Source organism: Centropristis striata, chromosome 12 (assembly GCF_030273125.1).
Source record: "Centropristis striata isolate RG_2023a ecotype Rhode Island chromosome 12, C.striata_1.0, whole genome shotgun sequence".
Taxonomy (NCBI): Eukaryota; Metazoa; Chordata; class Actinopteri; order Perciformes; family Serranidae; genus Centropristis; species Centropristis striata.
This window is the reverse complement of record NC_081528.1, coordinates 25204133-25219593: the sequence shown is the minus strand read 5'-3', so window position 1 is coordinate 25219593 and position 15461 is coordinate 25204133. Positions and strand designations below refer to the sequence as shown.

At 38.8% G+C, this 15461-nt stretch overlaps 2 protein-coding genes across 2 annotated transcripts; both read left to right on the top strand.

Annotated features, from left to right (window-relative positions):
- Window positions 1–855: 855 nt before the first annotated feature.
- On the top strand, window positions 856–8916 carry LOC131982384 (probable ATP-dependent RNA helicase DDX41). The gene is made up of 17 exons (XM_059347012.1): window positions 856–1042; window positions 3087–3182; window positions 3430–3580; window positions 3705–3779; window positions 3914–3974; window positions 4066–4202; window positions 4318–4390; window positions 4523–4676; window positions 4874–5010; window positions 5287–5449; window positions 6027–6158; window positions 6286–6357; window positions 6453–6549; window positions 6823–6972; window positions 8055–8126; window positions 8262–8372; window positions 8542–8916. The coding sequence occupies exons 1-17, from the start codon at window positions 1016–1018 to the stop codon at window positions 8676–8678; spliced, it is 1845 nt and encodes a 614-aa protein (XP_059202995.1). The 5' UTR covers window positions 856–1015; the 3' UTR covers window positions 8679–8916.
- A 120-nt stretch (window positions 8917–9036) lies between these two features.
- On the top strand, window positions 9037–14822 carry dok3 (docking protein 3). The gene is made up of 5 exons (XM_059347013.1): window positions 9037–9330; window positions 10795–11097; window positions 11388–11478; window positions 12197–12384; window positions 13441–14822. Exons 1-5 carry the CDS (start codon window positions 9274–9276, stop codon window positions 14299–14301), a joined length of 1500 nt encoding a protein of 499 aa, XP_059202996.1. The 5' UTR covers window positions 9037–9273; the 3' UTR covers window positions 14302–14822.
- Window positions 14823–15461: the final 639 nt, after the last annotated feature.

The following is a 15461-nucleotide window of genomic DNA, read 5'->3' as shown; positions in this document are numbered from 1 at the left end:
AATGTGTCTGTTGCTTCAATATCAATCCTCCCTTGGTGTTAATCTTGAACAATTATATATTTTATAGTGATATCCAATATACACTCTGCAATCTGTAGAAAAAGTCTTTTACCACAGTTTTCTCACTCCTAAACTGTTATTTTAACCCCTATATCCCAGCAATGACAGGTACACCAGTGTGCAATGTTCATTTTAACATTGGAACTGTCACACATTGTTTGGCATAGTTAATTTCAATGCTTGTACATATTGAGTGATTATTTTGGGCCCTTTTGAGCCTTTGTCATTCGTTTCTGGGGGTTGTGTGTGTGAGATATATTTTCAACCATACTACTCTTTTCCCTGTACTGTGACCTTGGTGGCACCCTGTACCTCAGCTAGCCTATCTAAGTCCAAGTCTTGATAATCTTTCACTGAAGAGTTGATACATTTGAGACAAGGGCCTTGAGATTTACACCAGTAACCATGTTTTTAGCTGATGGCTTTCATTGAGGTGGATGATTTCTTTCCTGAATTTGTGCTGAGATTTTGTTTTCATATAACATCTCTGATGCTTTCCAGGTTATATTCAATTAGAGAAGATTATCTTAATGTTTCGAATGTAGATTTATACTATATCAATAATAGCCAAGTGTATGTTGGCTTGTTTCTTTTTTTTTTAAATTCACTTTTGATACTGTGAAAAATCTTTCGTTCAGAAAGATTAAAAACAATACAGTTTTGACAAAATAAAGTGTGGTGTTTGCTTTCTAAGTTTATATACATGTATATGGTTTGGTCAACATCACATGCGCGAGCTGTCTCTCCAGACTGAATCGCTTTTAAAGGTCTGGACGCAACCATAGGACGCAACGTCTCGCTGATATTTGACCCTCCCAGCTTTCCGTACAGTAGCAAAGCGTCCGGTGTTGTGTAAACATGTGGAGTAGTTGTATTTATTGAATTGTGTTCCGAATATTTGGTCAACAAACTGTGACTTAAGTTCGTAGAGAATATTACTGTATTCATAAATAAAATGGAGACCGACAATCGACCCAAAAAGGTAAGTTAAACGTATACTGCCCACATGACGTTGAAGTTATACTAGCTAGCTAACCGTTGCTAAAGTTAGCTAGCTAGTCGTAAGTCGGCTTACATACATAGATGTTTTCCATTACCCAGTTAAAATAATTTGTACGGGCCACTGACTGAGAGAAAACCAAAGCGTTCGTATAATATGAGACTTTCAATTCGATTTTACATGAAATGTGTAAACCGTGTTTGGTATAACTCCCTGACCGGCTAGCGTTAGCCATAATGCATTGCCACAACAACCACGTAATAGTGACGTTTAACCGCTAAAGTAACCTTAAAATCAGCTCCGAATATCAAGAAACCAGGAATTGTCTCAGAGTAATATATAAATATATTTAAATGAATGTTCACGCTCTTAACCGAAGTAATGTTAAGTTTCCTTCGTGGTTTACCAGTTGTTAGCTATTGTTGACTAGCAGTAAATAAAAGGAGAGCACATACTTTGGGCCACTTTGATTCAACTCTAGATTTTATACATTTACTGGCAATCTAAGCTGAAAATAAAAGGCGATGAATTATTGAGCAGCTAAAACCAGTTCAACCCTCTAATCAAACTGAAACAAATCAAATTACATTATTAGCACATACTTTATTTGATTTACTATATTAGGTGATTTCTTTTTGTGGTAATTTTTTTTATTGTTTTTTCCATTTAGTTTAAAACAAACAAACAAGCAGGTGTGGCAAGCATCAGTTTGGCAATAACAGCCGCAACAAATCAGATAAAATAGTAGTGTAGCATAACAAACAAAAAACTTGAAAATTTCCTCTGGGGAAATTCTGAAAGGGCCACGGGCCTACTGCCGGTGTGTGTACACTATGATGAGATTCTTCAGAGATTTCAAACAGTTATTACTAGTAATGATGCTATATACAAGGAGCCCACCTACACGAGCATTCCTTTTCAAGTATTTATTTATACAGCAACCTATGCCCTTTCAACCTCAAAATGTGTGTGTGAGTGTGAGAGAGAGAAATATGTGTATCTGGAGGATACGCGCGCATTTGTGTGTGTAACTAAAATCAAATAAAGTGTTGGTGGTGCATCTGTGCGTCCAACACCCAAACTCTAACTCTGACAGCTTCACCAGAGGATTGTGAGTGAGAAGACAAATTTTCCTACGTTTCTATGTATAAATTATTTCTGTAGAGTGGAATTTGCTGCCTTGAGCGCAGTTTTCACATTTATTTTTCGACAATTTTTTGTCTCCCTCTACACTCTGAGCGATGATGTCACACACTGTGACACGAACATTCTATGCAATACACACCCATTATAATCTCAAAATTTCTCCAAAAATGATCATGGTCATTGAACAGAGATTGATAAAAAAACTATATGACCTATCGAAACGTGGATTAATACACCAATACACAAGACATTATTAGGTGAATTTTTACATTTTTCTGTATCTCTATGTAAAAGAATAACCGTCTGGGATTTAAAAACACATTGAAAAAAAACACCAGAGAGTTCGGCCTCAGAAATATAAAGATTATTCAAAGGAAACTGCAAATTTCAGACAAGTCGTATCAAGGAAATGCTACTTTTAGTCTTTAATAAAAAGAATGATGAGTCTAAACTGATCATAAACTATAGACTCCAGTTCAGTTATTATCATTAATGAACCCCACGAGGAATATTATGGGGTTTGTTTTGTGTTTTACAGTATTTACATTGAGCACAAAAAAAATAAATCTAATGTTAACAGTTTACATAGCTTAAAAGTTAGTTTAAAAATCTAATAGATCCGTGTCAAATCCTATTGTCATGCTGTGCAAATTCTAACCCATGTGGCCCATGCCAGCATATGACCTTGACTTATAAAGGCCAATCACATCCAATACATTTTGCTGTAGTGTATTTTTGTGCCAGCTGCTTTGCATGACTTAACAGGACTGGATCTGCTTGAAGGTCATTTCGGCTGAATGCTGAGCTCTAACCTCTCAGTAGAGAGGAAACCAGGAGATAATACTACTGATAACGGTGTGATAACAATGTGTTTGTACAGAGAGCCCATGGGGAGGATGAAAAGTCTGGCTCAGAAGGATCAGAGAATGACGATTATGTTCCCTATGTTCCTGTCAAAATAAGAAAACAGCAAATGGTGAGTTTTCTTGCACTTTCCTGTTTTGATACAACTATCCAATACACCAGTTTGGGCCTCATATGGATCAGGGATTTTGGCCAAGCATAACCTTGAAGGAAATTGTTCAGATTTTAACATTACTATAGAAGTTGTGTATTTTTTTAAGAAATACATTTGAATTGAGATTTTCCAAATTCATATCAACACCACATCCTGTTCTCACATATTGAAATTATATATATATTTTTGAACATGTGCCTCACAGCTGCAGAAGATGTTACGTCTGCGAGGAAAGGCAGTGGATGAGGAGCAGAAGGACAGTGGGGAGGAGCAGAAAGATGAGGACGAGGGTCTCGGTCCACGCTCCAATGTCAGTCTCCTCGACCAGCATCAGCACCTCAAAGAAAAAGCAGAAGGTATCCAGTTCAAACACAACCCGCTCTGGATTATGATTGTTGTTGTTATTATCATACTGCTCATTAAACGTACCATATATTGGGTGTGTGATATCTCATCTGCTGTATGTTTCTCTGTCTACAGCCCGTAAGGAGTCAGCCAAGGAGAAGCAGCTGAAAGAGGAAGAAAAGATTCTTGAGAGCGTTGCAGAGGGCAGAGGTAAAATTATAATGCTGTCAAATTGAAATCTTGAATTATTAATCAGATTTACTTTGATAAGCGTACATATTTTAAAGCTATTTGTGCAAAATATTCAAAACTAATTTTGAAGCCTTTAATCTCTGCTTTTTCAGCTCTGATGTCTGTGAAAGAAATGGCCAAAGGTATCATATATGATGATCCCATAAAAACGAGGTACGTTCCTGATCATTGAATGATATAAAGTAACTTTGGTTGTCAAGGTTTTTTTTTTTAACTTTTCTTTCAACCTTAATGTTGTCTATAGCTGGAAGGCACCACGATACATCCTCAATATGCCAAGCACCCGACACGAGCGTGTCAGGAAGAAGTTTCACATCCTTGTTGATGGAGATGGCATCCCTCCTCCAATCAAAAGCTTCAGAGAGATGAAGCTTCCACCAGGTTGCGACACACTTCTGCTCCCACACATGAAATACACGTTTCAAACAATTTCTGTGCAAGACCTTAAGTTGTACCAAATGATTAACAACAGCAACAAATATGTTTGTATTTGCAGCAATTCTAAAAGGTTTGAAAAAGAAGGGAATTGTGCATCCCACGCCAATTCAAATTCAAGGAATACCTACAGTGTAAGTACAGTAAATGAACACAGACTATACATACAGGCGGTTTCATTCATTCATTTTAAAGTACCGTATGAATAAAATGTTTTTATTATGTAAAACGTGAACTGTTCATGAACTGACAGTCTTTGTCTGTAGTCTGTCAGGTCGAGACATGATTGGCATTGCCTTCACTGGTTCTGGAAAGACTTTGGTCTTCACTCTGCCCATCATCATGTTTTCCCTGGAGCAGGAGAAGAGGTTGCCTTTCTTTAAGAGAGAGGGCCCTTATGGACTCATCATCTGTCCTTCAGTAAGACACACAACACAAACCTACTTAAGTGATGGTGTAGCTTGAAATGCAGCATAAAGCCTGATTGTTGGTAACAAAAAGAAACCACATTTTTATTTTACTGTTTGCACTTTAAACAGATGGCATTTGCATCAACCTTGTTTTTTTTCTGCATATTCAAGCATATCCAGTTTTAATACCCTTTCTCTTCATTCCAGCGAGAGTTGGCCAGGCAGACTCATGGCATCATCGAGTACTACTGCAAGCTGCTGGAAGAGGAAGGAGCTCCTCAGTTGCGCACAGCCCTTTGCATTGGAGGAATGTCTGTCAAGGAGCAGATGGAGGTAGTAAAACAGTAAGTAAGAGTGAGGATGTGTCTGAAAGGAATCCGTTTCTATCTTTTATCCAGAATGTCAAACAAAAATGCATGATTCAGCTACATTAAATCATTCAGAGGGAACATAATAGGCAAAACTTCCAGACATAATGTATTGCAGAAAGCATGCATGGTACAAAACCACAGGACCTAGGCACTGATATTGATATTGATACTGCATTTAAGAAATGCAAGCAGTAAATACTGTTTATGAGTTCATTCTTTATCTGAATCTGTATTTCCTCTTGGTTGTAGTGGCGTCCACATGATGGTCGCTACTCCTGGCAGACTGATGGACTTGCTGCAAAAGAAGATGGTGAGTCTGGACATCTGCCGCTACTTGGCTCTGGATGAGGCTGACAGGATGATTGACATGGGCTTTGAAGAAGATATCAGAACCATCTTCTCCTATTTCAAGGTGAGGTTCTCCTCTGCAGCAGTGGCTGCCAAATGACAGCAACCATATAATCAGAGCAATAGATTTTTTTATTCTTTGCTAAATTTTTCCATAGTCTGGTCATTTAAGTTGTTAACAGAAAGCTTAACTTTGAAAACTTTATTTTCTGCCTACCCCAGCTTAAAAATCCCTAGTTTGACAAATTCTTCACTCAATGGGATATCATTACTCTTTTCTTCTGATTTTCACACTGAAGTGCTATGTTGGCATTTCTTGAAACTTTGTCAAATTTCTATTAAAGTTGTCCGTAAAAATCTGCTGCTCAATACTTTTAGAGCACAAAAAGGATGCTTCAATTTCTATCTGGAGTTGAAATTGTTTTTCACACAGTCCTGATGCTTGAAGAGCCAGAGCATTTCGTCATTACCTAAGCACTCCACATAGTTTGCCGACTAGTCCATCTTCCAGCTGCTGGGGTCAATCAGTTGAAACTGGATTTTTTTTTTCACACTCAAATCGAAGATCCTTGAAGCTATAGCCTGGCTTTTTGAGAGTACCAGACACAAAAAGTCCTATAATGTGTTTTTTCTTTATCTAGGGACAAAGGCAAACCCTGCTTTTCAGTGCCACTATGCCCAAGAAGATCCAGAACTTTGCCAAGAGTGCGCTGGTCAAACCCATCACTATCAACGTTGGCAGGGCTGGAGCCGCCAGCTTGGATGTCATCCAGGTATGTTCATTTGTCACTGAAAGAGGTTTTCTGTGTTAGTCCGGGGAGTCCATGCCATTCAGTTTGCAATCCCGCTCATGTAAAAGTGTGGTGTAAAGTAAATTATAAATGCTTTGTGCGTTTACAGGAAGTGGAATACGTCAAAGAGGAGGCCAAGATGGTGTACCTGCTCGAGTGTCTCCAGAAAACACCACCTCCTGTCAGTACTTCCATATTCTGACATTGACACAAACAGAAAAATCAGAAACTGAAACTTGTCAAATGTTGCAACATGTTGTCTGTTCATGTTAACAGGTGTTGATATTTGCTGAGAAAAAGGCTGATGTAGATGCCATCCACGAATATCTGCTGCTAAAAGGTGTCGAGGCAGTGGCCATCCATGGAGGAAAAGGTATGCACTCTGTTCTAATCTCTAAATTTCATAGCAGTCAGTACATAGTAATAGTGCCAGCATCAAGTTTCGAAGTAATTATCACACGTACCCAGGCTTACTCTTTAACTGTGTTGTAGTTGCTCATCATTGCCACCAGATGCCACCCTGCTTGCAAATGTCACCATTTCTGCTTCATAAGCCATAAAAAGCACTGCAGTCACCTACATTTTCCATTTATCACGTCTTGCAAAATATGGTTTATGTAATAATTGTGGATTTCTATTTTTTCAGATCAAGAGGAAAGAACAAAAGCCATAGAGGCGTTTAAAGAAGGAAAGAAAGACGTCTTAGTTGCCACAGACGTTGCCTCCAAGGGTCTGGATTTCCCAGCTATACAGCATGTTGTTAATTACGACATGCCTGAGGAGATAGAAAACTATGGTAAGAGGACAAGTACTCCATTAGGTACACCTTTTCAGCTCCTCATGCATTTAGACATGTAGACGTGGTCAAGACGATCTGCTCTAGTTCTAACCAAATATCAGAAAGGGGAAGGAAGGGGAGTCAGGGGACTTTGAACTAGGCACGGTTGTTGCCATCTAGCCTGGTTTGAGTATTTTCACACACAGCCATCTGTAGTGTTTACAGAGAATAGTCTGATAAAGAGAAAATATCCAGCGAGCAACAGTTCTCTAGGCTACAATGCCTTGTTGATGGCAAAGGTCAGAGGAGAATGATGAAGCATAAAGGCAACAGTAAATCAAAGGACCACTTGTTACAACTGAGATATGCAGAAGAGCATCTGTGAACATATTATCCATCAAACCTTAAAGCAGATGGGCTAGAGCAGCAAAAGACCACACCGGGTGCCACTCCTGTCCGCTTAAGCAGGAAACCAAGGCAAATATTGGACAATAGAAGATTGGAAAAAACTTTGCCTGGTCTGATGAGTTTTGATTTTTCCTGCAACCTTCATATGGTATAGCTACAATTTGGTGTAAACACCATGAAGCATGGATCAATCCTGCCTTGTATCAGCAGTTCAGGCTGCTGGTGGTGTAATGGTGTTGGGGATGTTTTCTTGGCACACTTTACGCCCGTTAAGACCAATGAGCAGCATTTATATGCCACCGCTTCCCTGAGCATTGTTGCTGACTATGTCCATCCCTTTATGACCACAGTGTACCCAACTTCTGATAGTTACTTCCAGCACAATCATGTACCATGTCACAGAGCTCAAACCATCTCAGAAGGGCTGACAAAACTAAAGTTACTACCTGATACTTTCCTGTCAATATGAACCAAAATATCAGAGGAGTGTTTCCAGCATCTTGTAGAATCCATGCCTCAAAGAATTGAGGCTGTTCTGAAAGAAAAGGGGGTCCAGCCTCATAGTAAAAAGGTGTTCCCAATGAAGCGGCCACTTAGTGTGTATGGTCAGGCCTTTTTAAAATAGTTACATTATGTAATCATCAGATCTCCTTAATAATAATAAATGATAATATTACATTTTCTCGTTTCAGTACACAGAATTGGAAGAACTGGGCGATCTGGCAAGACCGGTATTGCCACTACGTTCATCAATAAAGGCTGCGGTAAGTAAAAATATCAACCAAGACAAAAATCTTATTCATTTCTGTATAGGAGTATTGATAATCAGAATATTTGCAAAGTATTATTGTGACTTCAGCTACCTTAACTCAGTGTTAAATGTATGTCTTTCCCCATAGATGAGTCAGTGTTGATGGACCTTAAAGCTCTGCTGGTTGAAGCCAAGCAGAAGGTTCCTCCAGTCCTCCAGGTGCTCCAGACTGGAGACGAGACCATGCTGGATATTGGAGGTGAATTGTTCACATCATATCTAGTTTTCTCAGCTATGGCTCACTCTATAATGACCTTTTTGACTCCATTTTAAAGTTTCTCTAACCTGATCTAACCGTCTCATCATTAACAGAAGTGTGGAGTCTTTGCAGACCCTTTCTGACATTCCTGATTCTCATGTTTTCACAGGAGAGAGGGGCTGTACGTTCTGTGGCGGTCTGGGTCATCGTATTACAGACTGTCCGAAGCTGGAGGCCATGCAGACCAAGCAGGTCACCAACATCGGGCGGAAAGACTACCTGGCTCATAGCTCAATGGACTTCTAAAAGTGTTTCATTAACGGGAAGATGCTGAGGAACTGAAAGACATTTCTGAGGAAATGGTACAGTGGTGTGTCACGTCACTGAACTAGGGAAGTGTATTTTTTATCATCACCTAACATAGATTGCTGGTCTGTCAGATGATTTTTTTTCTTAAAATCTGTCATCACTGTTCTGGGTGTTTAGCCTTTGTAATATACGTTTTTGATACTCCATTTGTAAATAAACCTTTACCCTATCTGTTGATGATCTCATGTCTTATTATTTGGAAAATTAGAAAGGTGTGGTAGCATTTTTTTTTGGGTGAGGAAGTTGCTAAAACAAGCAGAATAATGCAAACGGAAGTTTGACTCAAGAAAACAGAAACACAACTTGTGTGCTCCTGCTTTTGCAACACCTACGTTGCAGATCAGTGATATCTTTACTTCAAACCCTGTGAGACTGTCACATATAAACAACACGATGACAGCTGCTGGTGACGTAAAGGAAACTGTTATTTTAGTGCCGTCTAATACCTAATTTTAACCACCGTGGTTTGTTATATGTTGACCATAGAGCATCAAGAACTAGACTAGAAGATTTACAGACAAAACTTACAAGCATGGATGTCATCTTCAAGGAAGGGAAGCTGTACCTTCAGGGGGTCAAGTTTGGAAAGGTAAGTTTTCTAAAAATAATTTACAAATTCACTCAATTTGTTGCTTATTTTTCTAACTACGAACTAACTGCTCAGTCGAAAACGTAACAGTATTTTGCTCTCGTTAATTGTTAAGATCAGCAATGGTTCAGTTAATATATTTGTTTTTCAGAGGTTTTGTGTTTCAACATGGAGCGCATTATGTCCAAAATCATTGTATGCAAAAACGGATTAATTACTTTCTGAATACCAAGCTTTAGAATACAATACAGTTGAGTCCAAGAGTGCTAAGAAAACTAAGTAAATGTGTTTAGAAGTGAGAGTGTTATCACTACTCCAGCATGTATCCTCTCGCATATTGGATATTATTCATTAAAAATAACTGAGGCTGCTTTTATATGAATTGCGTGTTTTGTGACTTTTTGTCACTTATTGGATTGCATCTATGTTTATCTGCAAAATAATCACTGGGTTGATAATATAGTAAGATGATCATATTGCTGGTCATCAGACCAGCAATATGTTTTTATTTCACATGTATGTTTAGTATAAAAACCTTACAGAATGTAAAAACAGAATACTACACTTGACAGCCTAATCACTGGCTAAATTACTTTATTATTTGTTGCAAGAAATAGAAACACAAGATTTTTCATCTGCAAGAAAGGGACAAGGTGTCCATTATCAGGAAATTGATGGAGAACAGGAGGCAGGAAATGTCCTGTAAAATAACAAATAAAATAATAATGAAATAAATAACACACTACTATGAAATAGTAGGTTATGGTTAATACATACACAACTCCATACAAACACATTTTAATTTAATTTGTGTGATATATGAAACAAAAATATCTGCCCTGTTCAAAAATGTTACCTGTTAATTGTCATATATTTATTTTTCCTTGATTTAAATGGGGGATGATGTTATTGTGTCTTGTAATATTTTATAAAAACAAAGAACGGCTGGCTCCCAATGTTCATATAAAGCAGCCAGCGCATACAGCTGACATCACTACTACATGACCATATGTGTAGAAGCAATTTTGACAGAAAAAACACTGAATCGGTTTTTATTATAAGACAGGTGTGTACCCACTTAAATCAAATAGGGAGGCTGATCAAGATTTGGGGCGTAAATGAATTTCACCATCACTGGGGTCATTCAAGAGATGATCTGTAAAAAATGAAAATGATCTTAAAATTGATTTTGTAACTAGGTGGTGTTGCAATCCACTTATGAATTGAGTTTCAGTCTTTTGTCCTCCCTCTTAATAACTTTGATAACTGTTTTGTCCATCAACTGTAGAAACATTTGAGCCGTCCAATCACTGGTTTTTAAAATTCAAAACTGAAAAGTAGGATTAGCAAGTAGAGACAGATGCCAGACTTGCGAAGGATTCAACTTAATTACATAAAATATCAAGCATTTAAGGACTTCTTAAAAGTCACATTTTCCATTTTCCCTTCTGTAATCTACAACAGAGAACATGGCGAAAAATATGGATGGTGCTTTTTAAACCCAGCTCCACGGGGGTCGGGAGATTGGAGCTCTCTACTGTATGTGACAACAATGCTGCTACTGACCAGAGGAAGATCGGTTGGAATAAAGCACCTGAAAGAAAAGTGGTGCGTCTAAGCGACTGCCTCAGTGTCCTCCCTGCACCTAAAGAGTCTTGCCCCTCTGGATGCACCGCCTTCTGCTTAAACACCACTCAGTGCACCTACACGCTGGCCTCCAAGACAAGCCAGGACTGGCTAAATGCCCTCTGTCTTCTGGCCTTTCAGGTAACTCATAATCCTCCTCCTGACCAGTGCAACTTTCCCCTTTTCTTTTTATATCAGGAGTATTGTTGTAATTTGGGAAAGGTGGGAATACACTTTACCCACAATCAGAGATAGATAGCACAATGAGGAAGTGGATACAGTATCTGTAACTTCTTTCTCTGCACTTCTCTAATTCTTGTGCTTGCACAAGCTATGTTCTTTCTTGCATCTTACCTCTTTGAAGTCATAAAACGGTGATAAGAGGGTGGTGTACACTCCATGTAATGTTTACCATGCCACTGTGTTTACAGAAGGATCCCAGGGAATCAGACAAAGGGACTTTCGAGAAAGGAAATAGCTTGACCATGGAGGACAATGACCTTTACTCATCCTGGAATACTGGTAAAGCTCGTGAGGCTGCAGACAACAGCTGATCAGTCAACAAGCAATCAAAAATAACATTCGGTTTAGTGGTTCTCATCTCATTTGTATTATATTCATTTAAGAGTAATATACAGTATTAATAAATAATAAGTCCAATACAATTCATACAAATAAAATTAATTTTTAAATTCATAGTGGGGGAGAGAGGAGCAGAGAAAGGGAGAGTGAATGATTTTTTTGCTTTTGGCTAGAGGTAGAAATCTAAAAAAAACAAAAAAACAATGACAACCTTTTATAAGGTCATAAGAGTAAATTGCAGAATGCAAAATAAAGCTGAGAAAGACTAGGAAGAAGCCAGCAGTGAAGTTTAGATGTCATAAATTCAAGACATCAGCAGAAACCTTGAGCATTAGCTAAAGCCGTTAATTTATTCAAACATGAATGCCAGAATGTATTAGCGTCAGCAAGCTCTGGCTTACACACATTTATTTCTTTATATTTCCTAATGGATTACACTTCTCCTGAAAAATCCAGGCAGCCCAGTCACACGGAGAGATTAGTCGAATGCAAGCAGTTCCAAATCAGCCTTTTTCTGTATGAGAATATATTTGCTGTACATTTATTCCCTTTGCTGGTATATGGAAAATCTATTACTTATAATTATAGTTTTGCTGCACTAACCTCGCTGTGCTGAGATATTTTCAAGTGACAAATACTTTCATGTCTTCATGTTTAGATCTGACTCTTCCTCCAAACCAGTACCAAGTGACTGTCCACAGCACAGAGGCATCCAGGAGGTGCAAGCTGGCTGGGGAGTATCTGGTCTCCCCAGAAGAAGAGGCTGTCATACTGCTGGCCATCAATACTGGTCACATATTCTATCGTTGGCCATACAGACTCTTACGCAAATTTGGACAGGTTGAGGTAAGGTTATTATGAATTCCTCTAAACTGGAAATTATTTAAAATATGCTTCAAACTGCTTCTTTCTTGCAGAGAGTTAAATGAGAAGATCATTGCCCTCATCATGTCCACATGATCCACACCAAAAGAACAAAACAGCTAAGGTCATCTTTGCAAGTAGCTTACTATGACCCATATTTACAGTTGTTTATGATGGGAGCAAAGATGGAAGTCAGGTGACATAGTTTAAAGAGTGACAAAGTCCATGTATGGAGGAGGTTCGGGTGGACCCAGGACTTTGACCCAGGAGGCTGCTGTTTGTGTCCTGTGTTAAACAAAATAGTCAACACATATATACACGTCATATACGTCAATACGTCAATACGTAATGACTGATTTATCTTAACTGAAAACCGTGACTTTTTCTTTAACTTAACCAATCATGTGTCTCAACCTGTGAGCGTTGAACAACTTTTCATAGAATAAACATATACGGTTGCTCATAAAGTTCGAATAAAATATTTTTTACTTTTTCCCATGAAATGTTTGTGACAATGTGATTTGTTATTCAAAGATAAAGTGTATATATTCTCAAAACTTTATTAATCAATCTCTTCCAAACATATCATGATAAAAATGTAACCACAATTAACAGAGGAGTGTGTCTGAAAACAAAATTATTCCAACTTTACCGGTGACCGTATATATGTTGTTTTGGGTCAAGTGAAGGCTAACTAGGGGGCTACTTTCTCCTGTATACAGTCTTTGCGCTAAGCTAAGCTAATGGGCTGCCAACTCCAGTTGTTGTCCAGATTAAACAAAAAAGATATAATGTCTTATGGTGAGTTGTAGAGGTGTTGTTTAGTGGATTTTGTGAAAGGTCCACTATAGTGTTTAGCTTGTCAATTCTGGGCTTCTCCCAATCTAGATATGAAGGGTTCATTTTAGGCTAACAACACTTTGTGAGTTTAAACAAAAAAACCATCATTCTGAATATTATATTCCTTCCATGCCAGTAGATCCCCCTAAATCCTACACATTGGTCCTTTAAGATGTGTCTTAATGCATGTGATTGCAGGGTGGATTCAGCATTGAAGCTGGCCGTCGCTGTGAGTCAGGAGAAGGCGTCTTCATCTTCCTGTCCAGGCATGGGCCCAAGATCTTCCAGGCTATTTTAAAGCAGTGCTCTGCAGAGGGGAGGCCTGATGTCCAGCCATTTAAATCCCATAGAAGATCCCTATCCGACCAGTCTCCTATTATCCTCCCAACTACAACCGACCAGTCCGCTGGTCGCCATGTCCACAGTTCTGCAGATGTTTCTGCTGACAGAGATGACGAGTCTGCTAACCACTACTCTACTATTAATGACACCACTGTACTAAATCTGAAGCGGTTATCTCTTTGCAAACCTCATCTCTCTAACAGCAAGGAGGATGAGATTGAGCGGTGTCATTCCCTGGATAGTGAGGACATTTATTGCAACCTAAGGAGAGCCACAGCCGCTGAGATCAGATATAATGAGTCCACACCTAAGGTGGATTCAGAGTGCATTTATTCAGACCTGAATAAACACGATTATCCCTCAAAACAGCATCTCCAGCCCTTCCCCTTCCCCCCTCCCTGCCCACCTCTCTTCGAGCTTGCTCCCCCATGCCCTCCCTGCATCCTTCCCCAGTCTCTACCCTACGCCGCACCCAAGCCCAGATACCAGCGCCAGCCCCCTGTGAATAACTACATCCAGCCAGTGTACAATGCACAGGCACAGGCGGTGGGTGACATGAAGGAGATGGAGGAGGCCATCAGCTCCTCTAGCAGTGTTACCCCCTCAGAGGCCCCTGGCAGTTTTAAACACAGGCTGGCAGAAATCATTTCTAAGGACCTGGCAAAGTTCCAGCCACCTCTTCCCTCCAGAGAGGGCAGCCCCACATTTTCTCAGTAGGCTTTTAGTTAACAGAAAGACTTGGAGGAGCAATTTTAACCATGATGGACTATTATGAAGCATAATTAGTTTCTTAATTTCTTTGAAATCCTCTCCACTGGGAACATTTGGCATCCGATTTTGGCTTGCAGATGTTTGTTTGTTTATCTGTAGCCTATTGTATGAAAAACACATCTGGAATACATTTTATTCTGTTGATTGTTTTTGCATAAAGAGAATTCAAGTTGTTCTTCACTGCTGGAATGGCATAAAGAAGCCACAATATATGTGACATAAGTGTAAAACTGAATGAACACTTGACTGCTGGGCTGTTTTATTATGGAAATAGTTTAGAAAAAAAATATGTTCCCTTGTTATATTAAGTGAGTTAAACATCTTTGAAAATAGCTTCTTCTTATGTTTTTTTCTCTTTAATTTCCTCTCTCAAAAGACAATAAGAGGTTTTTGTCATAAAAAAGGCAGTTTTGCAACTACTGCATTTTGAATGCTAGAGAAAAGAAAGATAGAGAAATGTTTAAACACTGAGCAGGAGAGGCTACAAGTCAAACATGGCTTATTAACATACTATAAGCATTGTAGAAATGTTGCCATGTAACATATCCAGTATAATGAAACATACAAAAACTTAAAATACACACTCATATTTTAAGTATATCTTTATTGTATCAAAACAATCATCATAAAAATACCCCATAGCTATACATAAATATCAAAATAATTGTTTTTAATTTAGAAAAATGTCACTAATGACACTGGGAATGTCTTTAGTGATGGTTCAGGACATAAAGTGCATTTAAAAAGGCCTCTTAGAGTTCACCATGGCCTTAGGAAGTAAAGAAATTCAAGATTTAATTTTTTTTAAATTGGCAGTGCAACATCTAAGCTATTAAAAATGACAGTAGAAAATATAGGACAATCTGATATGAGTTCTACAGGCTGTAATATTTGGTTCTTTCTCTAACAGACACTGCAGATTAAACGGTCTGCTTTTACTGTCTTCCACTCAGATTTTCCTCCAGGTCACTGAGGTGGGAAGATTCCCCATCACTGCTGTTGGAAGAAGTGATTGATTGGTTTGACCCGAAGTCAGATGTAGGTTTAAATATTATAAGGTGGCCCAAAGAGGCTGAGGGGTCCCGCTGTTCCCCGGTCAGCGGGTG

Bases quoted from the DNA above. Each gene is read 5' to 3' on its own strand.
- LOC131982384 (XM_059347012.1), top strand. From the start codon at position 1,016: ATGGAGACCGACAATCGACCCAAAAAG. The intron at 1,043-3,086 runs GTAAGTTAAACG...GTGTTTGTACAG, and splicing joins CCGACAATCGACCCAAAAAG to AGAGCCCATGGGGAGGATGA. The intron at 6,973-8,054 runs GTAAGAGGACAA...TTCTCGTTTCAG, and splicing joins TGAGGAGATAGAAAACTATG to TACACAGAATTGGAAGAACT.
- dok3 (XM_059347013.1), top strand. From the start codon at position 9,274: ATGGATGTCATCTTCAAGGAAGGGAAGCTGTACCTTCAGGGGGTCAAG. The intron at 11,479-12,196 runs GTAAAGCTCGTG...CTTCATGTTTAG, and splicing joins TTACTCATCCTGGAATACTG to ATCTGACTCTTCCTCCAAAC. The intron at 12,385-13,440 runs GTAAGGTTATTA...ATGTGATTGCAG, and splicing joins GCAAATTTGGACAGGTTGAG to GGTGGATTCAGCATTGAAGC.